The sequence below is a fragment of the Anastrepha ludens genome, chromosome 5 (genome assembly GCF_028408465.1).
Source record: "Anastrepha ludens isolate Willacy chromosome 5, idAnaLude1.1, whole genome shotgun sequence".
NCBI classification, from domain to species: domain Eukaryota; kingdom Metazoa; phylum Arthropoda; class Insecta; order Diptera; family Tephritidae; genus Anastrepha; species Anastrepha ludens.
In genome coordinates this window covers 74,060,119-74,085,616 of record NC_071501.1, presented here as the reverse complement: position 1 = coordinate 74,085,616, position 25,498 = coordinate 74,060,119, and the positions used below count along the sequence as shown (strand labels likewise).

Sequence of the window (25,498 nt, the reverse complement as noted above, 5' to 3'; positions counted from 1 at the left end):
AGTATTCAGTGACATTTCGCCATGGAAAGACTTACGCTCCAACAACGTTTTAATCGTATAATTGTATACGAAAACCGACGCTCTGTGAAAAGTGTTCATCGCGCGCTCAGGCCAGGCGCGATGAGCCCCATTTTTGGCTCAATGGCCCAAAAATAAACAAAGTGGCCATATTTGGGCTGAAGAGCAACCCGAAGCCATAATATCGATTGGAAACAATCGTAGGGGCGGCCTATGGGCTGGAGGAATCATCGACTCATATTTGTCCCAAGACGAGGCTGGCGCCAATGTAACAGTGTTCGCGCCATGATAAACGACTTGTTGATGTCAGAAATTGAAGCCCGTAATCTTCACAACTGTTGAATTCGGTTCCATTAAGACATTTCAAGGCGCTACTTGCCATACAGCCCGTGAAACAATGGATTTACTGCGTCATCGTTTCGGTGAGCAGTTTATCTCTCGTCTCGGACCAGTGGATTGGCCACCAAGATCGTGTGATATCACACCTTTGGACTTTTATTTGTGGGGTGTATGTAAAGTGTAAATACTTTGTGGGTAAACCAGCTTAAATTGCAGCATTAGAAGCCAACTAAAGTTCTACACGAGATACCGACCGAACTCCTCCAGCGAGTCATTCAAAATTGGTGTTTATGGATGATCGAATTACGGCGCAGTTGTGGCCAATATTTGAAAGGGAATATCTTTCAAAAATAAATTTCGTGAATGGTTCTACACAAAATAAATGAAGATTGTAGAATCAATTTGAATTTTCGTTGATTTATTTCAATTTAAAATCCGATACCTTTAAATAGATAACCTCTTTTTAGGCGGACCGAAAAGTAATGTCGTTTTTGCGCATGTCAACGCTTCTTTACCGTTTACGAGTTCATTGCATAGTTGAAAGTCGTACCATAAAGTTAAAATTTTCTTTCGCCATATTGAGCGAAATGGCTAGACAAATACCAAACGAGATTCATGTCCGCCATTGCATGCCTTTGGAGTTTCACAAGCTTAGCTTAGCATAGTTGCTACCAAAAACATTTGCGATATTTACCCAAGTCACTTAGATGTTCGTAAATGCCAAAGGCGGGTTTCTAAGATCAGATACGGTAGTTTCGATCTTTCTGATTCCCATCGGTGAGGAAGACCAGCAACTTTAGGCGGAAGTGAAAGCAAATCCGAGTCAGACAATTGAGTAACTGTCAAATACTCATAACCCACCTTGGTCGACCATGCAGGAACATTTGCACCCAATTAGTAAAGCAAGCAGTGCAGGTGTTTGGGTTCCGGACGTTCTATCTGAAGAAAACAGAGCTAACCGATCCACGACATGCAACTTATTGCTTTAACCCTACAATTCAGTACAGTTTTTTTTGATTGCTTGATCACTGTAGATCCTGTATGAAAACGCAAAAGGCAGTAGCTCCCTCCGAATGTACCACCTCGCAGGACTGCTAAGCCAGTTTTACACGCGAAAAAGGCGCCTTTTTTGTATGTTCGGTGGGATTCTCGTGGAATCGTCCATTTTGAGTAGCTTAAACCTGAAAAAACTGTTATTGAAGACAATTATTGCCATTTAGATCGAGTTAATCAATCATTAATTGAAAAGTATCTAGCGATTACCTGGAGGCACCTGGAGGCAAAAGTAATGGGTGGGGGTGGTAGGTATTGAATCACGCACCATACTCGCCAAACATTGCGCCATTGGATTTCCATTTATTCCGTTCGCCGCAACACTTCTTAACAAACAATAGATTTCGAACTTTTGTTCATATGAAAAATGCCAACTCCAAATATTTTACTAAAATATTTTCGGCATTGAAAATTTGCATTCTAGATGGCAAAAGGTTGTTGCCAACGAGGGTGATTACATCATTGACTAAACCGAAAATCCTGTAAGAAATCTCTTTATTCGAATTTACTGTAAAAAACATTATTTTCCGGTCCCCCTAATACATTAATCGAAGGTCATAAAATTGACGACTCGGGAGATTTTGGAGTCGCTGATTACAGAATCCATGACAATTTTTCAAAACTCAAAAAGGCAGACGCAAAATAAAAAAAAGTTTGTCTAGGGTCATGAAACTGACATTTTCGGAGTCGCTGGTTACCGAGTGGTTCAAAACAATTTTTTCAAGACACACCAACGAAATTAAAAAAAAATTTCAAGTATACCGCTCACGCTTCCCGTTTTGACATCTTTTTGGCGTTTAAGAAAATTTGGAGCTTTGGTATATTAAGGGACTTGGTTGGTTGGTTGAAAGAGTTAGATGTTTAAAATGTTCCACTATAATATTTCTCGTTGATTTTTTTTTTACACAGAACTACTGTATACATCATGGATCTAAGAATGTCCTAAGGTTTAGAGTTGAATTTCTCATTCCGAAAAAAACTTCTCTTAGCAATTTGGTTGGCACTGACCGGTCGTGCCAGAAAAATTTAACATTGCCAAATCGCCACTCCAAAACCAAGATTTCGCAAAGCAACCTTTTTGGATGCGCGCCTAGGTGCGAGGGACTCACAGTTTTAAGCCCATTTCCAGACGGCATTAGTCGTTTGCATTCTATTAAAGAGCCAGCCATTGAACCTTGTAAGTGAATAAGCCAGCTCTTTGTGCAAGAGATCCTAGACTGGTGCGCCAAGTTGAATTTCTGCAGCAGTTTGCATACACCTCAATATGTCCAATACATCATTGCCCACGCTTGAAGCAACTCATTACGTTCCGTAAAACGAACTGTCAGTGTTGAAATAGCATAGGTTTCAAGATATCCGTATTTGGAACATCCAGTAATATGACGAGCTCTCACAAGCACCTCCTTTACAGACGCAAAGGAGTTGCTAATGTTCATGCATAAGAATTTGATTTCGTCACTCCCACACTTTACCCGTTGCCCATTGCCCCCAATACATTTGCAATACTTACGTGCGCGTCTGATTATATGATTTCTATACTATAATATATGTATGTGTGTTACGTATATTTCAGTTTTTTTTTTGCTTTTACACTGCTGCTTTCTTTGGTTTATTGATTTTCATTGTTGTTGAAAATATTCACGAATCCACTTGAAATATCTGCACATAAAACCAATGTGTTTGTGTTTATATGGGCAATATGCAGGGTATCTAAATTCACCCACTGCCAGTGTATGTATGTATATGTGGATGTATTTTTATGCGGGTATCTGAACAATCTATAAGGCATTCATACATATCTATGGCCACGTGCACATACCCAGTAGTAAAGATTTGCATAGATAGATTTGCAAACGAGCCGAATATACAAGTATTTATAAAAACACTTGAATATAACTCGAACAGTTAATGGAATCTTACTTAAAATTTTCAGGGATTACTTAGCATCATATCAACTATTAGTGAAAAAAATAAAGAAAGTGTCTGTGTGGGGGTTGGGTGTTTTTCACAAGCAATAAAGAAAAATTTACCCTAAAATTGTTTATATTAAAAAAAATAAAATTTTTTTCGATACATTTTTTTTAAAAACATATTTTATTCTAAAGATACATTCACTCTAAAAAATAAAATAAAAAGTAAAGTAAAAATATATAAAACTGCACATATTTGGTTTTAAAAACTCCATACCAAAATTTTGAACATTGAATAAATTTTAAGATATAAAGACTTTCAGACTTACGATTTAGCATAGACTCAGCTATTAATAAAAAAACAAGAAAAATATCTGAGGAGGGATTGGGTATTTTTCACAAATGACAAAGACACATTTTTAACGAAAAAATTAAATTTTTTCGAAGCAAATTTTTTTTAATACGCATATTTTGTTCTAAAAAAATTTAAAAAAATGAATAAATAAAAAAAAAAACAAGAAATAAACATAAAAACAAAAACAAAAAAAATTTTAAAAATAAAAAATTATAAAACTCAACATATTTAAACTTAAAAAAACTGCCTACCCAACTTATCCGTTTTGAATAAATCTCAAGACTTAAAGACTTTCAGACTTAAACTTAGCATAGTCTCAGCTATTAAAGAAAAAAATTAGGAAATATTTGAGAAGATTGGGTGTTTTTCTCGAATGACAAATTTTTAACGAAAAAATTAAATTTTTTTCGAAATAAATTTTTTAATACATATTTTTTTCTAAAAAATAAAAAAAAACAAATAAATATAAAAAATAAATAAAAATAAAATAAAAAATTATAAAGCTCAACATATTTGACTTTAAAAAACTGCCTACCAAAATTATCAGTATTGAACAAATCTCAAGACTTTCAGACTTAGACTTAGCATAGTCTCAGTTGTTAATGAAAGAATAAGAAAAATATCTAAGGAGAGGTTAGGTATTTTTCAGAAAAAATTACATTTTTCTCAAAACAAATTAAATAAAAACAGGAAATTAAATTAAAAAAACAAAAATTATAATAAAATAAAGTCACAAAACTCAACATATTTAATTTAAAAAAAAACTGCCTACCAAAATTACCAGTACTGAATAAATCTCAAGACTTAAAATCTATTAATAAAAAAAAATAAGAGAAATATCTTAAGGGTGTTGGCTGTCACAAATGACAGAAAAGTTTCCCAAACATTTGTAACGAAAAAATTGAGTTTTTTATCAAACAAAATTTTGTTTAAGTACATTTTATTCTAAACAAGAAAAGAAAAAATTAACAGAAAATAGGAATGTATAAAACTGAACACATTTGACTTAAAAAAAATTTTATAAAATTTTTCCAGTAAAATTTAAAACCATGCCCAAAATTCTTGGTTCACTTGGCACGGAATTGCTCAGTTATGTCTCTCTAAGTAAAAGTAAAGTCGATGAGATGCAGTTATTATGTATATATCACAATGAAATTCTTGTTCAGCATAAAAGAGGAGCTGATACTCGTTTCTGCCTAGTTGTAAAAAAAAAATTGTTTTTTTTTTGGTTAAGACGCTCCCCCAGCAAACCAGCGATAAGTAAAATGCGTTTAACTCCACTTTACCATAGGGCTAACATTTGAGTACTGCTTAGTTTTATTATATTACTATTAACGGATACCTTCCCCTTTATAATGAAATAAACATCCGATTATTTACAATATATATTATTAAAAAATAGCATTTTTCTTCGAATCTTATAATAACACCTCTTATTAAAAAACCCTTTATTTTTTGTAATACTTTAGGTACATAAATAATTAATTTACCACTTTTATCTCTTTTTCACCATTTTTGAACCAATTTGAAAACAGTCGAAAAATGTATGCAATAGCACCAGTACTTTAATGAGGCAGTGTTCTTTTTTACTAGGGTGCATAAAAGTAAGTAAATTGTTACGCTTACAAGTGGCAAAGGTGGCTAAAAGTGTTTTAGTTACGGGTATCTGCTGAAATGGCATGTTTTCATCATCAAAATGCAGGCCAATGATAAACTGCCTAGTAATCAGGTCAATGCTGAAAATATGTTCAAAATGTCTATAAAAAATTGATGAGGATTTTTAAAACAGAAATAACTGCAGAAGTAGAACAAGTGCATTTGAATCAATCAGAATTCACACAAACATGTAAATATAATCATAAAGGCCAGTAAAAAATATGAATGTATGTATGTACCTATGTATATCGATTAAAGTTTTAAAAAATAATTCTTCACGCTACTTTACTAATACATAAGCACGTGTGCTTGCCAAAGAGAAAAATAAGTACACACCCCCAATGTCACTTATCTATTTATCTACTTGAATATTATTTTCTTCCATGAATTTTAAAAGACTTAATTTGAACAAACTTTTTGGATCATCGTGCAAGTCTTTAAATTACTCAAGTCTTTAAATCAAAGCTAAAATATGTATGTTATTAGAGCACCGGCAATGTAAGTAAATTTTCAAAAAATTTTATAAAAATTTAGAAAGAGAAATATCTTAATATATTAGAGACGCTTATCTAAGTAGGAAGGAAGTTACCTTACGAAATTTTAGATTTGTCACTTTTACCATACCTGAGATCAACAATGGGTACTTGAATACCCAATAGGCTGAAATGAATTCTTGATCGACGTGAAATTTTTATTATTAATGGCAACCTTTTGTTCCCCCTAAAAGGCAGTTGAAATCAGCTGTTTTAAGAAGTGCAAGCAAATAAAATTACAAAATATTTTGGTTGGTATTTAATAACAAATTTATCACTTCAAAAAATAATAAAAAAAAAGTTGGGAATTGCAAGCAAAAGTGGATAGTTCGCGCAATGAGGAGGATGTTGGTCAGTATGCTAATGAAATAAATGTGCCCCGAATGGGTTTGTGCGTGACTACCTTTCATTAGTGCCTGACTATGAAACCCACTGTGGGTACGAACGCTAAAATTATGGAAAAAGTTTTAGCAGTTAGCGAGTGTATTTTTGCCATGAAAAATCTTCTCATAAAAAAAGTATAGGTAGTCGGAGGCGGCGTAAAACTGTAGAAAGGCATCAATACACACCACAAATTAGAGGAAGAGCTTGGCCAAACACCCAACAAAGAGTGTAAGCGCCAATTGTACTTGTATAATTGTACATTTGCTTACATTATATTACCCCACCAGACGATGTCGATTATGAATTAGATGACAATATACAAAAATTTTCAAAATTTTGTATAGTATTTAGTGCACCAATATATAAGGTGGCGCAAAATTAATCACCCTATCGGAATATTGATAATTTTTGCAAATCCTAGCAAAGCGCCGTACGTCAGTGATATACGACACTTCTGAGTTAGACAACTGCAGTATACAAACAGACAAGCAGTGGGAACGCGTAAAGAACAAAATAAAGATTTCCATCACTCAAAATAATTTTTTTTATTCAGTAAAAAAGTCACCTTGTATATGCTGTATTGTTCCTGCGATATTTAAATACGCAGGTTAGAAAAAAGGTCCCATGATCTCAGGAGATTAAGCAAATGTACACAGAGGGTACAGAAGATAAGCTGCTCACATTTTTTTCTCCGATTATTCCATTTTTTAGCATTCTGCAAAATATTTTTGGGAAATCTCTGATTTTTACGTTAAAAAAATAGCCTCACTCTAAAAAACGTTAATTACGTAATCTTTCTTCTACGGTCAGGGAAGAAAACTATGATGATATTCGATAAATTTGATTTTTTTTTACTTTTTTTTTAAATATTGTTCATTCTTTAATGAAAGCCACTTGAAAAGAAACTTCCAAACATCATACAAAATGAAAAACAAATTCAACAAATTTTCATTGAATCTGCATTTTTAAGTCTGAATCTTTAGAAAAATTTCGCATACGCAATAACATCATCGTCATCATCTTTTGGAACTTTGTGACTTTTGGCCTGCTGCACGTGGGACCTCCATACATCTCAATCGCTTGCGACTTTTTTTCGCTTCCTTATCCCAAGTTTATTGATGTCCTCTAATTCGTCGGCTCATATTGTTCTTGTTCCTCTTGCTCTAGTGTTAAACGCTCTGGCCTATACAATTTTCTTCTGGGCCCTCATACCGTCCATTCTTGTTTTATGAACCAGCCAACTTAGCCGATGCGCTTTGATGAATCGCATAATATTTTCGCCATTTATCCGCCTTACTATTTACGCAACTCGCCGTGATCTTTGATTGCTCCCAACATTTTTCTGAGTATTTTTCATTCGAAGGTTTGCAGTTTCGCTTTATCTGCTTCAGGTAGCGTACACGATTCAGCGCCATTGCATAAGACTGGTATGTTGATGGTTTTGTACAGAATCAATTTGCATTGTCTGCTTAGTAGTTTCAATTTAAACGATTTGTACGATCTGTTTCCTCCTTGGATTCTCTCATCTGAGGCTTGTTGAATTGCCTCTACTCAGTTTGTAGCCTAACTAGGTAAAGGATTCCAGGATTTCAATAGAAAAATCGCCAATTTTCAGTTTGTCTGATGTTGGCTTATTTTGTCCGAGCATCATCATATACGAGATGCTACATGGCTCATGAAATTTTAATAAAATAAGTGCAAGTTTTAAGCGGCAAAAAAATCGCATGAATTTTTAGTATTTTTTTCTGACGGCTTTTTGCACTGTATTTCTCATAAAAATTAATTAGGGAAAAAAATGCGTGAGACAATTTGTAAAAAAATTAAAATGAATAAACTCCAGTTTTTATAAATTGCATTTGTTTTATGAAAAAAAAAAACAGGAAGAGAAATCACAAAAAAAAAATAATTTTTAAATCAACGTTAAATAAAACGTTTATAAAACTGTGCGTGGAAAATTTTCGAAGAATTCAGACTAAAAAGTTGTTGAATTTTTCTAAATATTATATCAAATTTCAAATTTTGATTTGTATGGTATTTATTAAAGAATTCAAATTTAAAAAAATAGCAAACAAAATTTAACTCCTGAAATATTTTAAATATAATATTAAAAACATCATAATGCCCTCAGCTATGCTCGCCACTATTTCGAAATAAAAAAAATTAAATTCGGCTAACCCTCCTATAACACGGTGGATAAGTTCCTCGAAAATACCGTGTTGTGTGAGACCCAGTGCCAGTAAAAAAACGGGGGTTCTGTTTCGAAAACTTAATATATTAAAAACAATTTTTTTCAGTTCTACATAAACAACTTGATTCTTATTAAAAATATAAATGTATGTTCAACAAAAAAATATTATTTTAATTTAACACAACTCTATTTTCATAAATTTCTGCGTCGTCACTGAGAGAACGTTTTTTCGGTGGAATGATGTCGCCTTCACTTTCAGAACTTTTTTCTTCATTTAAAGTTCTTGCATCTTCTTCCCTCTTAAAATATCTGTAATTATACTTTGATTGCTGCTTCTTACCAGGTCATTGTAAATATCTCGGTATGGAGCTAGACAGTTTTGCAGCTTCCTTTTGAATTTTCGTCTTCTCCCAGTAGAAGGGTTGGTTGGTTAGAGTGGTGATTCATCCTGAATCCAACTAGCGCTTCCGCACCATTTTGTTAGTAGAAGGGTACGCATTCAAGAAAAATGACTCGAGATTTTCAGCTAAGCTTAGGCCTTCTTTTATTTTTATTAATGTTAAATTATTAACTGCATAGTCTTCATTAGTGCTAGTGTCGCCAGAATTGATTTCATTCGGATGCCATTTCCATCAAATTCGCTTCGTCAACTTCTCCTTCCAACAAAAAACCTTGAACGTCCTCATTAGACATATCCTTCGCCTCCGATTAGTTTAGCAAGTTCTAATCTGCCGATTCAGGCACGTTTTCTATTTCAACTGAATATAGGTATTTTATCTTCCAGCACGCATTTAAAGTTGATGTGTTCAGTTTTTTCCGCGCCAAAGATATGATGTTGATACAGTTGCTTTCTTCCAAGCTTTCATTACATAAGTTTATTTTGGGTGGGGTACTTTCAAAATCCACTGTAAAGTCCTTCTTATATAGTACGAAGATTTTGGGATTTTACAAAATACCCGCAAGATGTTTTATTTTCGCCTTTAAGTGTACGAGGATTTAAATATCAATAAACTAGCAAGAGTTTTGCCATAAAGTCCCCCGATACATTACTGCACAAAAGGAGCGTTAGACGATCTTTAAACCCGGGTGCTGTTTTTTTCTTTTTACAATATAAAGGTTCTACTGTGCATTTTTTCCACCAAAGCGCAGTTTCGTCGGCATTGAAAACTTCATCTGCTGTGTATTCCTGCTCTTCTATAATGTAATTATTTTTGTTTTTGAATACGACCTAGGGGCTTCATGATCAGCCGCCGATGCAAATTCTTATGCTATGAATTGCAAAACGCTTTTTGAATTTTTTCAACTAATCTTTACTTGCCACAAAATCTGTGTTCACAGAGGATTCATTCTCCTTGTTCTTTAATTTGTTTCTAAATTTTTAGTGCGTTTTTTGTGATGATATTGCCATCTAATGGAGTATTTCTTTGAAAATAATCATCAATCCTAATGCTGAGTGCCACTGCACTTCTTTTTCCTTTTCCATTTCTCTTGCTAGTCCGGACTTTTGCTTCATTCAAATTAAGACTGTTTCCAATGTGAGATGTTTTTTCTCCTTTCAATAGAAGATCCAAGATTTATTTCAGCCGAAAGCCGCCGATGCTAGCGCTGCACTACTTTCAGTTTGTATAATAATTTTATTGTTATGTAAACCTTTATAAAAATAAAAATAAAAAAAATAAAAATATTTCTTTACTTCTAAAGTAATAAATTTCCTATAGAACGATCTTTTTTTTATGTTAAAAACTTATTCTTTAACACATCGCGCTCAACGCAGACTGTCGACTACCACCGGGAGACACTCTTGTTTTCAGACCACGGAGATGAAAAGAAATAATTTCGCCAACATTTCAGTGGCAAAACTGTATCCTTAAGACGGCAAGCCTCACCGCGGCTGTAGAAGTACAGTACTTTACAGAGGTTTTTGCAATTTTCTTATTGTGTTAGAGCGAAAGCGTGTTGTAGGAGGGTTCGTCCTATTTACGAAGCGTGTTATAAGAGCCGTGTTGAAGGAGGGCTACCTGTACTCTATACTTGTGTAACGACTACACCAATTTGGATTATGCTTCTTTGCTTTTGTCGTTTAAATACTGAGGTAGGAAAATATTAAATTCCGTAAACCTCAAATTAAAAACCCGATTTTCGGAAAAACGCACTTGCGTTTTGTATGGATATTTTGTATAGCAATGCACCCTATACCAGCAATGAAAATTGCATTTGACAATTCACGCATTTATTTATACGAGCATAGCCACTTCGGTTTTGGTGGCATGCCCATCATTTCATAACCCCGCATTTATTTTTATTTCCATTATTCATACTGTAGCATTCCAACCAGAGCTTCTAAAATTGAATAGAGCTAAAATTTAAGTTTCAGATTTTCGTCGCCAATGTGGTAAGCATGGAACGCATTTCAATTGCGTACGAGTTTCATTTAATCACCAAACAAAACGCACGCGGATTGGAATTCATAATCGCACAATAGGGGTTACAATATGAAACATATGAAAGTTTTAATTCACTTCCGAACTTTGTGCCACTTTAAATAAATGGTTTAATGGTATTTATATTAATTGAAGATATTTTAACAGCCCAATTAGGCTTGTTTAGTATTATAATCGATCGCCGAACCAAACGTAACCTATGCACGAAGAAGAGACCATCAATAAATAAACAAAAGGAGGGGGATTACTTGTTTATGAAGAAAAAAAGTAGGCGAAAGCAATGGGTACAACCAAGCACAAGAAATTGTACGCACATACACATACTTTCTAGCCAGGCGTCTTTCGCATAAAAACGCAAACAAACAACAATAATATTACTAAGCCATTCACTGAAGGACCTCTCCAAGCCGTTTGATACCAATCTAGGTTTTAGGCAGGGTGACTCGCTGTCGTGTGACTTCTTTAACCTCATGTTGGAGGGGATCGTACGAGCCGCAGAGCTTAATCGCTCAGGCATAATTCTTTATAAGAGCGTACAATTGCTGGCGTATGCCAATGATTTGACATCATCGGCCTTAACAACGCGCTGTTAGTTCTGCCTTCTTCAAACTGGATAAAGAAGCAAAGCGATGTTTGGACCTTTGCACGTTGGCAACGCCGAATAACGCAGGTGATGGAACGATGAGCTGTATGAGCTTTACGACGACATAGACATAGTGCAGCGAATAAAGTTCCAGCGGCTTAGTTGGCTGGGTCATGTCGTCCGAATGGATATAAACGCTCCGGCTTTGAAAGTATTCGATGCGGTACCAGCTGGTGATAGCAGAGGAAAAGGAAGGCCTCCTCTGCGTTGGAAAGATCAGGTGGAGAAGAACTTGGCTTCACTTGGTGTGTCCAACTGGCGCCGGTTAGCACGAGAAAGAAACAACTGGCGCGCTTTGTTAAACTCAGCCAAAATCGCTTAAAAGAAGATATAATTTCTCCTACTATTGTTTGTTTTGTATTGCGAAGGAAGCTGACGTCAGAATAAAGTAACTGTTTTTTAACGGCACCACTTTCAGTACTTAGTTCGCCTTGACTTGTACCCTATACTACCGAATCTATTAAAAGAGGAATCAGTAGACCAGCTGATTTTTTTTTTTGTTTTTTTTTTATGGTTTTGAGGTGTTCGTTAAGATGTTAGCATAAAATGAAATGACAAAAGTCCATTCTATTCGGACCATCGTCGTATGCTTCTAACTCCAACTGCGCGTCGCCTGTGCAACATAGCTCGTATTTTTATTTTCTACTTTCTTTTGTCGTGACATTCTACTGTACAAAACGTTATTGTTGGTCTAGTGCCACTCCCTTTAATGCGCCTCACTCGTATCTCTAGAAGTAATTGAAATGCAAATATTATGTCTCTAATTCAAATTCTAAAAAGGTATTAACTGTAATGCCCGCAATGAAATATAATAAAAGATCTAATTAAGAAACATCTGTCAAGCAAATATATTTAATATGCCTTTAGTTCAATATTTGGTTTTAAGAAAAAAAAAACAGGCATTTATTCACAAACATAGACGATAAATATTAGACAGGTCTGGCTCATTCCCATTATTTCCGAGCAAAAAATATTTATCGAGCAAAATGCGTCTTTGCATAATGCACACAACAGAATGCACTAACAGAGCAATAACATAATTGATTTATTTGTTTGTATGAGCAACGTAGTTATTCATGTTTCTGACAGCTGCAATATCTAATAAAGGGTTTTCCAATAACAGGTGTTATCTATCGCTATCGAGAGATGATTAACGATTTTTTATGGCCGGAATTGGATAGCATTGATCTGGACAACGTTTGTTTTCAACAAGACGGCGCTACTTGCCACACAAGCAACGAAACCATTGATCTTCTACGGGAACAGTTTCCAGACCATGTTATCTCTCTCGAAGAGGTGATCACAATTGGCCACCGATATCTTGTGATTTAACACCTTATGACTTTTTTCTTTGGGGCCACGTGAAAGAGAAGGTCTACGCCAACAGCCCAAAATCGATTCAAGACCTCAAAGATGGAATTCGTGAGGCTATCGAGGACATAGGGCAGCCACTTTGCTATTCGGTTTTGGAAATTTTCATGAAAAGGATATTGTCCTGTAAGCGTGGACGTGTTTGTTATTTGCCTGATGTTATTTTCCAATATTAACGGCATACCTTCCTCTTTATCAGGGAAAGGTAAATTGAACTAATCTAGCATCGCAACAAGAACATATGCCCATTTCTGGGTTGGTGTTCGCAAGAGTGATATTTTTCATTAATTCGCTGTACGTAGAAGTTATAGGAATTTCATTACGAAACTTGCAGGAATTACTAATCATAGCCTACGTTATTATTACAAAAACAAACTGAGGGGTTTTGATAGTATAGAATTACCACATTTTTTTCCATAAACGTTAAAAACTTAAGGTTTTGAAAAAAACTTGAAAAGAGGGCTTGCAGGGACTACTGATCGTAGTAATTTTTATTATTAAAAAAACTCAGAGGAGTGTTTGTCAAAAAATATCAAAAAAATATATAGTATGTGTATGTACGTTTATTTTCAAAAAATTTAGAAATTGGTTTTGCTCAAACAAAAAAACAAGTATAGAAATGCTATGCTTAAATTATCGAATTTTTTTTATTTTATATTTTAGATCTGTAGAATAAAAAAAACTTTCATTCAAATTTAATGTTTTCCAAAAAAATTTTAGTTTTAATGTAGAAAAAATATTTTTGTTTTCTGTAGAAACAAAACAAACACAAAAAAATTTCCACAAAACAAAAACAACAACAATTTACAAATGTAGGAAAAAATGTGTACACACTCGAGCTTGACTTGTTTACAGTAGCACAGAAAACAAACTATGTCACATATCACCGTGAAATTTGCCATGCAAGCTACCTACCAAAAAACAAAAAATTTATTTTTGCCATATGTCATCCGTGGACCGTTTTATTGATAACGTCTCGTTCATATTTGAGCAGAAGGTATACTTTGCCCAAATACAAGCAAAAACCAAATTTTTATAAAAATTAAAAACAAAAACTAAGAACAAAAGATATTTCACTTCAAAAAACTTTATTTTTCACCATTGAGTAATTTCAAAAAAGAAATTCTAGATATGCAGAAATTTTATTTTTTACCAAAAACAAAAAAGGAAAAAAGCCAAATATTTATAAAAAACAAAACAATTAATGAGAACCGAAGATATTTCATTTCAAACCCTGTAATTTTCAGCACTGAATTCATCTCAAAATTAAACAAAAAAATTTTTTAAATGTTCAATCTACGTCTCATACTCCAGGCCAGGATTCCATTATTAAAGGTTTGCGCACTAGTGACATTCGATTTTTGACACTCCCTTACAAAAGGTTGTATTTAAGAAGGAGAATAAAGTGTAACAAATTAAATCCTTTTTGGTTAAAATGGTAGCAAAAAAGTATTTTCTAACTTAAATGGAAGCAAACTGCGAACGGTTCAAAAAATACATTTTAATTAATTAATTTAATTTGAATGTAAATAATGGTACAAATATTAGCGGAAATTGCCAAGTCTAATATTATCATAAAAGAAGAAATTATTTCACCTAATCCCAGATTTTATTTTGTGAATTAATTATAAAATTTAAAACCGATCGCCAATATGAAACTATTTTGTTAAAAGGGAAGTAAATAATTGGCACGTACAATTCTGTTTGGTGTTTGGCCGAGATCCTCCTCCTATTTGTAGCGCGCGTCTTGTTGTTGTTCCACAAATGGAAGGACCTACAGTTTTAAGCCGATTCCGGCAGATGATTTTTTATGACGAGCTTTTTCATGATGGTACTGTGTTTTGCTAAGCCTTCTCTGGACACTTCATTAATCCAGGGGAAGGTGGGCTCATTGGAAACAGGTTCAGTCAATCCCAACTTTTTTATAATGAAGTATGCAATGTTACCGATCGCGTCGGGACTATCCAATTATTCTCCCTGTTGTAACTTTTTGGGAAATGCTAGCTCTTTGCAAAATATGAATTCCGTCTAAATCACCATATCATAAGAAATAAAGCTTTGTAAATTCTCCACTCATCGATCCCAGAGTAATCGACGTAACTCTATTATGTTCTGACTTAAGCGGTAGGTATGTATTTCAGGTCATACTACTATAGTCCTGAACATACCGATGAGTTGTTGCTCGTAAGCAGACCATTTTGAAAATGAAATTTTACTTTTCCACTTTTACTAAAAATTTCTAGAGCTAGCAACCCATTATCTTGCTAAGGAAGCCGATTTGTCAAGAGAGATCGAGAAAGCTGCTTACTGAGCAAACCTTTTATCATTGAATCATGACTCAAGCCTATATACCTACATGTGTGAAAAGAAGAACACCACCTTAGTGAACAGAAATGTCAACACAGTTTGCCATCTTCAACTGTCAAATCATATTTATTGATTTTGATAGTTCCCATGCAGCTAAAGAAACACCCGATATATACGTTTTCTATTTTACTCCATATCAATTTCGGAAAAATACTGATTTTTCAGCATTTTTAAAACTTGAGGCTCTAGTCGGTACCTATAAACCTTCTCCGGTTGGCTTAACATTTCATATTTAGTAGCATTTTTTTTTTTTTTGATAACCTAACGTTTCTAGAGAGTGAAAGAGAGAAAATGAATATATTTTTCTCCGTAACTATTGCAAAACCGAAACCTTCTCCGCCCTGCGCATTCTAGCTGGCGCCATCTATCGGGTCTACTTTTCAATTTTTTTTTTTTTTCATATAACTAATACCTCAGAAAAGAAATTATTTTATTCGGTTAAGAAACATGGGAGGATATAGTTCAGAAATTTATGATCTAGCCCATAAATTTCATTCGAAATAATTCAATCTTTACTCCCTCTAAAGTTGGAAATGCAAAATATTTTACACGAAAACTTCGTGAGTGCTAAAAATCGATACTTTCAACTTTCTACAAGAGAAATAATATTTTAATTATTTATTTTGCAAGCAAGTTGATAATAATAATTTAAATCTAATCGTCTTCATTCATTGCTCAACCCAAGTGTACTCTAATGAAGGAAAGTAAGAAATTCTGTACTTAGTAAAGCTTAAATGTTCCTTGAAAATCGCTGCATAAATCCAAGAAATCGATTAGAAAGCATAGCCAAAAATAAATAGCCGATTTGCAAAATCCTGCCCATTGAGTTTTCGGCAGCACTCTATTTAAGCACTGAAACAACAAAACATTATACGAAGAAAGTGCAAAAACAAAGCAAATTCCGCTTGTTAGCATGCAAACACCCACACCCGTCAAGTCCAGACAACAAAGCTTGAAAGTTGGCAAGTGTAAAAGTTTAGGTATTCACATACGCATGCATGCATGGGCTCACACTGACATTTTAAATATAAACACGCAATCAAAAAAATTGGGTGTTATGAGTTGTTAGTTTGTGGCGTGGGCTACATGAACGCCCTTGAAATGAAATGCGAAAGCCAAGAACAAAGTCGGCGACCAAACTATTTTGCACAAATGGCATGAAATGGCAAAGCACAACTATATTCCAACACTTTACACACACATACATATATATGTGCAAACATAATTCGAAATTTGCCAGCGAGAAAGGACACACTGGTTTTCATTGGCAGCTGCTGTTTGTAAGGAGGTGGAGACGAAGTTTGAACATTTTTTGCTCACAAAGCATGGAAGTAAATTCCTACACATACATACATACACAGGCAAAAAGTGCACAGACAGCAATATTATTGTAGATTTTGGCAGTGAGGTTATTGCATTTATCGTATTTGCTTTTTGTTTAGCATTGAACACAATTTCCAGTGTGCAAACACCTAACCAACGTCATCAATAGAAGTATGGAAATTTAAGTCTCGCAACCACGCAAACACGCAAGACAGTCATTACATAGAAAGAAAATTATATTTTAGCATACTTTCAGGCGCACAAGAGCTTTTTTTTGCTTCTTTACGCATTATTCCAAGCGTTCGTTTGCAAATTGTGTTTGTTGAAAAGTAACAACATGAGAAAATCGAATGCCGATTTATTCTAATGATGGGCATTAACCTTTTATAACTAAAACTATAACACAACAATTTCCATTAAATGTAATTAACGCTTGTAGAAATTGTTTACTCTTCATTCTAAAGTTATTTCGATCATTTGATTACATAGTTGGCAATTTTTATTACAGATTATGGCAGTTTGTTCCATTTTATGTCATCTGTTGAAAAATTTCCTGTTTTTTGTGTTTCTTTTTTTCACATCTACTCTATTTAAGTTTCTACTCCCCCATTTCTTACATATTTGTGTGTGCTTTATTTATTTCATTTTGTTACTCACCAATTTTCGCTACACTCGCCGAAAGTATCCAGATACCAATTATAAATGGCGTTTTCACCCTATCAAAATCCACTTGCGAAAGCGGATAACGGTCTGGTCTATGCGCATAGGGATCATCATCGTCATGTGCGGAAATCATTATCGGTGGTCTATGTGTTTCGACTTCTTTGGGTTTTTCACTGGGCGTAGGTTCTGCTGCTATGGCGTTGGTTTGAAATGAAATTTTACTCTCATCACTGCCACTGGATGCAACCTGCATTGAAAATAGAAGGGACGAAATGAATAATTGCTTGCGAAAGAAAATATGTAGATTGTTTTTATAATATATAATACATAGGACTTTTTGCGATATACATATTTGTAGTCGTAAGGCATAATACCATAATAGTCGAAACTAAAGTTTAGGAATATAACCAACTTTGTTTAGTTTTTATGCCAACTTGTTCCAATTAACAAAATAAACATTTTTTTTTTCTATAAATCCAAATAGGGTGGATATATTATTTTTCCTGTTATTATTGTATTTTTTAGTAAATCTATTAGTTCATAGCATAAAGAGGCCCAAATTCCGCAACTTCAATTCATGGAAAGTAGTTATGATCATAAAACTTAGCTAACTGCTTTTCGCTCAAGGCAGTCTCTTTAAAGTGAAAAGTTTTCTTGGCTGTTTGTTTATGGAACGCACCTTTTTGCATTCCACTAAACAAACCAAAGAAATTCAGAAATTTCACAGTTCAATTCGAGCTTCTTTGTATAATAAAAAAAATATGAAAGCAGCATTCAAAATGTCTCGAAAAATTTAAATACCGAATTGTATCAATTTATTAACCAATACACAAACCACACTTAAATGAAGCTCGAAATACGAGGTGTGTTAAAAAATTAAAGTGAAATTTCATTCAAATACGGTACGCAAGCTCTTTTCAGGTGTTTTCAATTACTGTTACCTACTCAATTTTCTAGATAGTTTTTTTGTTTGTTATTTTATTTTAGAAAATTTCATGTTTTTCATAAATTTACAACTGCTTTTTGATGTTAGAAAAGTTACGAGGATTCGGGGTTCTCTACTGATTTTCGCGTTTGAGGCAATCCTTAAATTCTAGATGGTAAACTTTTCTCCTGCTAAACTTATTTTATGTTCACTACCACAAAATATAAATAGATATATCTGTGGGATAAAAACCTGACCACGAAGCCCGAAAAATTGTAAAAGAATGTAAGTGAATTTTTTATCAGAGCTATACTGTACTATATTTTAATATCTTAAAAGTCATGCGGAAAATACTAAAATCGATGCTTTCCGAGAGAATGGGACTGACGTGCTACCATATAGGGTGAAACTTAAGCTATTCCAAAAAATTTCACTGAAAAAATACTTAAATGGTTACCACTTAAGGTTGGTCAAAAAGTCTTGCGGTATTTCCGCAAGCTTGTCTTTGCAAGCGCGTAGTTCTAGTTGTATTCGTCGCATCGGTTCACGGAAAGCTCTTTTCACGTGCTAACACGTGTTTGATTAATTGTTGTTTGCTTTCAGTTGTTCGTGAGCTATAGCGTCGCAAACATGGAGCAAAATAAAGAGAAAATACGGCATATTTTACAGTACTACTACGATAAAGGCAAAAATGCATCTCATGCTGCCAATAAAATTTGTGTAGTTTATGGACCCGATACAGTTTCCATTTCCACCGCACAACGATGGTTTCAACGTTTTCGTTCTGGTGCAGAGGTGATCGAAGATGCGCCACGGTCCGGAAGGCCTGTCGTCAAAAATTGCGATAAAATCGCTGAATTGATCGAAAGAGACCGGCATAGTAGCAGCCGTAGCATCGGCCAAGAGCTGGGCATGAGTCATCAAACCGTTATAAACCATTTGAAGAAGCTTGGATTCAAAAAGAAGCTCGATGTATGGGTGCCACACGACTTGACGCAAAAAAACATTTTTGCCCGTATGGATGCATGCGAATCGCTTCTGAATCGCAACAAAATCGACCCGTTTTTGAAGCGTATGGTGACTAGCGATGAAAAGTGGGTCACTTACGACAACGTGAAGCGCAAACGGTCGTGGTCGAAAAGCGGTGAAGCTGCCCAGACGGTGGCCAAGCCTGGATTGACGGCCAGGAAGCATCTTCTGTGTGTTTGGTGGGATTGGCAGGGAATCATCCACTATGAGCTGCTCCCCTATGGCCAAACGCTCAATTCGGACCTTTACTGCCAACAACTAGACCGCTTGAATGCAGCACTCATGCAGAAGAGGCCATCTTTAATCAACAGAGGCCGAATTGTCTTCCATCAGGACAACGCCAGGCCACACACATCTTTGGTGATGCGCCAGAAGCTCCAGGAGCTCGGATGGGAGGTTCTTTTGCATCCACCGGATCTCGCACCAAGTGATTACCACCTATTTCTGTCCATGGCGAACGAGCTTGGTAGTCGGAAGTTGTCCACAAAAGAGTCCTGTGAAAATTGGCTCTCCGAGTTTTTTGACAATAGGGAAGCGAGCTTCTATAAGAGGGGCATTATGAAGTTGGCATCTCGTTGGGAACTCGTCATCGAACAAAACGGCGCATATTTGACTTAAATCGCATTATTATAACCAGTTTTATGAACAATTGAAAATTCAATAAAAATACCGCAAGACTTTTTGGCCAACCTTTATAATTAATTTGAATGAAATACGCGCTTAAATACTTCAATAATCTTTTGAGTACTTCAAAGGCCAAACTGATAAAATTTGTTCAGAACACCCTTTCAACACAGGTGCATCTATTCTCCTACTCTTAGAATCTGAGTTAACAAAAGTTTGTCGGAAATAGGCAACACAATGTTTAAATTTTGTATTAACATAACTCTGATAGGTGATATTAGCAAGCGACTGAGATGTTACAATACCTTAATTCTCAGATCTTTCAAAGTGCATGAATTGTAATATCATTTTTTATTAAGAACCAAAAAATGCCGTATGGGAAAGTCATTACAGGTGCCCATTCAGCCATGCTACATTTAATGCTACTGATTTTTGATAAAACAACTTACACTATTGAACATAAAAATGCAGATATTCATTAAGGCAATTAGGCAAATAAAAGTATCCATACATTCTCATCACTTTTCCAATGAAACAAATGTAAAATGCTAAGGAATTTTAACCCTAGCAAGCAGTTTCTTTTCTTTTCCGAAAATAATAACTTTTTTTCCACTTTTCGCATGCTTGAAAATTATTCTACACCGCAGAAATGTAAATGTTATTTATTGCAAAAACCACAATGTGTGAGTAAGTGATATATATTTTATTGTGGTTTAATGTAATTAATAGTTAAAGCCTCAATCTACTACTCATTGAATATATATATATGTATAAAAAAATGCTTAATGGGGCAAATAATGCAGGATTGGTGTGGATTTTCGATAAAACAACATACACTAAGGAACATAAAATCGCACACAGTAAACTCCTGCACAAGCTCATTCGTTTTTCTCTGCACACTGAGTAATTCAGTGTGATTCAGTGCGGTGGCCGATGTTAGCTTTGATTCGGTTTAGCAGCCCAATCAACTCACAATCGACAACAAATGTTAACAAGAGTTGAGAGGCTTCTCTTTTAAAGCATGAATGGCTGAGCATATAACTATTTTCATTGCCTTTCGAGTACACACAGTTACAACACGAGAAAATCTCATAAGCAACACGATTCATTCTATTGAATCATTGCTTGTGGTCTGTCTTTTGTTTTGCAGACAATCAACATTTAATCGACAAGAAATTTTAACAAGAGATGAGAGGCAAGAAAGTTCATTCTTCTCTTTTAAGTCATTAATTGCTGATCTCTTATAACAACTTTCAGTGCCCTTTACGTAAAGAGCGAGGTAATAGTTACAACACGAAATAATTTCATAAGCAACTCGAGACATTCAAATAATAGAAAATAAAATGGTGCTACAATGGAAGATGATGTAAGTAGGTTTATTTTAAATTGCAATTTTAACACTACGATTTCTCAACATTTCCCACAAGAGCTCTCAATTCATGTTCAGCGAAACAAAATTCCTTCTAAACACTTGATTCATTCATTCGGCCAAAACGAAGTTGAAATTTGCAGAACTTTACATAATAACAATTAGTTTTTTTACATATATGTATATATGTATATAAGAACTACTCTATATACATATAAAAAAAATACTTTTAAACATAAATGTATTTTATTATGCAGAATAGGGCACAATAGATCATTCAGGCCGCGGTGCTAAACCCCCTTATTGTACGAAATAATATGCTTACAGTATAAAATAAAACTCTGAATTAAGTAAACTCTCCTTATTTTAATTACATAGGCTATGTTTTTAAGCTGTTGTACCCTTCAAGTGTAAATGTGTGTTGTTGTATTCAATGTGAATGCCTTCGAATCAATTGTGTTTCAAATCATTTGCCTTTCATGCTATGAGTGCAATGAAATACTAAAACAAACATCTCCCTCTTTAGTGTAGTTTAGTGAGGTGCGCTCTCGATCTTTTTTTACAAGCCCTTTCGCTCAGATACTGTTATATGTGTATGTGCTTCGTTAGAGCAATATTTTGCACTGATTTTTCACTAAAAGTTTCCTCTGAGTATGTGATAAACCCATAAATAAATCAATTTTTAGCAGAAGCGACGATAACGTTGAAAATACTTGTATCACTTGGCATGGAATCGCGCATGATGGAATTTATAGCAAGGCATGGGATCAGAAAATTAAAGGGAGCTACGGGCATATTTAAGGCAGGCCTTTGGAAAATGCCCAATTCTATCACTGGCAAATTTATGATGAGGTACTAAAAATGCAAGATATTCCAACTTAGAATGAATGATGTGAAGAAGAAAATTTAAAGCCGCATTAAGATATCATAACGTTGGTGTAATTATTAAAAGAAAAATCTGAATCAAATATAGCACCTAAGCCTTTGATTTCACTCAAGAACAGTACCAGTGATGCTACAAAACGTACGTAATAAGTCACTGCTTTTGGAGAATGTTAGATGATAACAAATAAAAGTTAAAGCTATGACATCAATATTGCTGCATCTGCTGAATTTTTTGCAACAGAACAAAATTTCACAGTCGTATATATAGAGCATGAGTCTTGAAGACGCGAAAGAACTAAAGCGTTTTTCAGTAAGGGCGCCTCAACTTTTTTTTTTTGAATAAAACTCAAACGGTTTGACTTTTTTAACTAATATTTTTTTTATTATCGAGTTTGAACATACACATTTAAGTATGAAATTCGATTTCTTTTGCATGACCACCGCGTGCACGTTTTACGAAGTCCAATCGTTGAACCCAATTTTCGACCACTCTTTTGCATAAATCGGCCGAAATTCCAGCAATTTCGCATTCAATATTGGCTCTGAGCTCACAAATCGTCGCGGGCTTGTTACTGTAGACCAATGACTTCACATAACCCCAAAGAAAATAGTCTAGAGGCGTCAAATCACACGAGCGCGGCGGCAATTCGACCGGTCCATTTCTGGAAGTTATGCGCTCATCGAACTTACTCTTCAACAAATCAATTGTAGCGTGTGCTGTGTGGCTTGTGGCCCCGTCCTGTTGAAACCACATGTCGTCTTAAGTCCATACCATTCAATTGCGGCCAAAAATAATCGTTTATCATTCGAGGTATCGATTTCCATTCACAGTATCGTGGCGATCGTTCTCGTCAACGAAAAAATATGGGCCAATTACGCCGCCGGCATGTAAACCGCACCAAACAGTGATTTTTTCGGGATGCAACGGTGCCTCATGAATCACGTGTGGATTGCTTTCTGCCCAGTAACGCATATTTTGCTTGTTGACAAAGCCATTGAGCCAAAAGTGAGCTTCATCACTGAAGATGATTTTTCGACTATAAACTTTCTTAACAGAACACGCATTTTTATAATAAAATTCAATGATTTGCAAGCGTTGCTCAAGTGTGTAGCTATGCACTTTTATCATTTTACACACTTTTCATATTGAACTTTCAAATAAAACGCTCTGACCTCTAATTTTTAATTAACTTTTCACTTTTTTATACAAAATGAATTCGAAAAAACAAATGCACGTATGACATGAAAACTCCACGAAGAAACACACAAAGTTATAAATTTTTATATCCATTGAAAACACACGCTTTTTAAGAATCAAGGCAATATTTATGTCTACCTCGTGTGTTAATTCCCGTAAACGGCAGGCGAAAAATGTTGCGCACTAAAATTGGTTGTGCGCTTTGCAATGTTTATAAATCACTTCTACGAGTCTAAAATTAATACTTGCGGCCGCCGAATGTTAAGGCTTAAGAATAAAAACATCAGATACGTGCACACATACATACACACGTAAATACATTTCATGCTGACCATATCATTAAGCCAAGCGCATTCTGCTGCAAGCGATTGGCCTCATTTGCGCCAAAATCTGGTTGATACTGGAAGTTGGCTGCCAAACCAAGCATAACCAACTCAAACCGAATTGAGCAACTCCGTAAAAATATTTATATATTAAAAGTATTACTTCGCTATAAATACCGAGTACATGGATTTTTTTTAACAAATAAATATTAAACATGTGCATACATAGGTGCAAAACATAGTTGTTGTTGGCTGTATCAGAACAAAAAGTAATATCAAACAGAGAATCACAAAATGACATGCGTCGTTCATGTTCGTGCAGGAACTTACTAATCGTTGTACCCGCAGCATAATTACAACTCTGATATGCGAGTGGATTACAACTCTCTGTACATATATATGCATCAAAATATGCATACATTGCAATGAAATGTATGTACAGAGTTAATAAAGTAGCGATTTATGAATAAAACAACACTATGTACGTATGTATGTGCATGGTGGCATTGAATTATTACATTGACAGCTGACAAAGAAAATTGTTGTGAAGAAACCCGATTTGAGCAACAAAAAAAACCAAACAAATAAATTTGTGTAACTATAATAAAAGATCGAAAAATAAAAAAATAAATAAAAAAGTAAATAAAAAAATAAATGAAAAAATTTTTTAAAATAATAATTCAACAACAAACGTTTAAAATGATGACTAATTAAGTTTTATTTGTGCTTGCATGTGAATAAAAACATTACCCTGTATGAAAATTCGGAATTCTTATTCCATCATTATAGAGTTGTCTAGGTAGGAAATTTTGACTTCAAAATTTTAATTTCATAATTTAATCAAAATTTTTCCAAATATTTTTAATTTTTTCTGAACGTTTCAACCAGCTTTTCATGAAGCCAAAAACAAATATTATATATGAACATATCGTCCCCTTAGTATTAAAATAGCCTATAAATTTTTTGATGTTTTGAGAAAATGAATTTCAAACTTTTTGTCGAAAGTAGCTCTCACTCAAATCTCGTTATGTCTGTAAATACTTATTATTTTTTGACTGACGTTTTGACCCACTTTGTGGAACTAGAATTTGACAAAATTTTGACCACATATAAAATAGACGATGGAGAATCCAAAAATTCAATAAAAAAATAATAGCCTATGAGCACATAGGCTATTGTTATACTAAGGGGACGATATATTCCCGTAGTCCCTAGGTGGAGCATAAGGCATCAAATATTAGGTGAAGTAAAAAGCTTTTCTACTCGCCCAAAATCGCATAAGCGGTTATCGCGCCCATCAAGAGCAACAAGAAAAAGTTTTGAATGTCTTCCGCTAGACGTCTTTAGGTCAAATTATTCAGCGATTTAAAGATGATATTACGCTTCCAAAAAGTTCTTTGACAGTTTTGTGTTTCGTCAAGCCAGGCACATTTTTAAAGCGTTGCAAAATAAAAGGAAAAAAACAGAGAAATTATAATGCATACTTCAGTACCACTACAACCAAGGTAAAAGGCCGAAGCGGACGGGCAAATAAAATGTTTTACAGTATTGAATGCTTGCGCAGTGCAGCAATAAGTTTGAACACTTTAGGTAAGTGGTCAAACACAGACTACGACCACGATAAAATCCTAGCTGGCATCTCCGAGCTTCACAGACTGGTGGACTATGCACTCCCGCCTACACTTTCCAGTACAATGTTCACGATTCCCCTACTCTCAAGGGAAGAGTGGGAATGGGATGATGTAGGGCGCGTCCATCCATGTATACAGAGATGGCTCAAAGCTTGAGGGCAGGGTAAGCGGAGATGTATATTCCGAACACCTCGGAATCTCCTTCAGTTTTCGAATGTAGAAGGCCGAACTGATGACAATAATAAAACCCGTCACACTGGTGCAATGTGA

At 34.7% G+C, this 25,498-nt stretch overlaps 1 protein-coding gene across 10 annotated transcripts in view; it reads right to left on the bottom strand.

The window, feature by feature from the left end:
* Positions 1 to 25,498, bottom strand: part of LOC128864276 (sodium/hydrogen exchanger 3) — a 170,668-nt gene that overhangs the window by 79,180 nt on the left and 65,990 nt on the right. For all 10 annotated transcript variants that reach the window (XM_054103851.1, XM_054103852.1, XM_054103857.1 and 7 more), the window contains one exon: positions 17,239 to 17,491. In XM_054103851.1, coding sequence (XP_053959826.1) covers positions 17,239 to 17,491 — 253 coding nt within the window. The remainder of the gene's footprint in view (positions 1 to 17,238; positions 17,492 to 25,498) is intronic.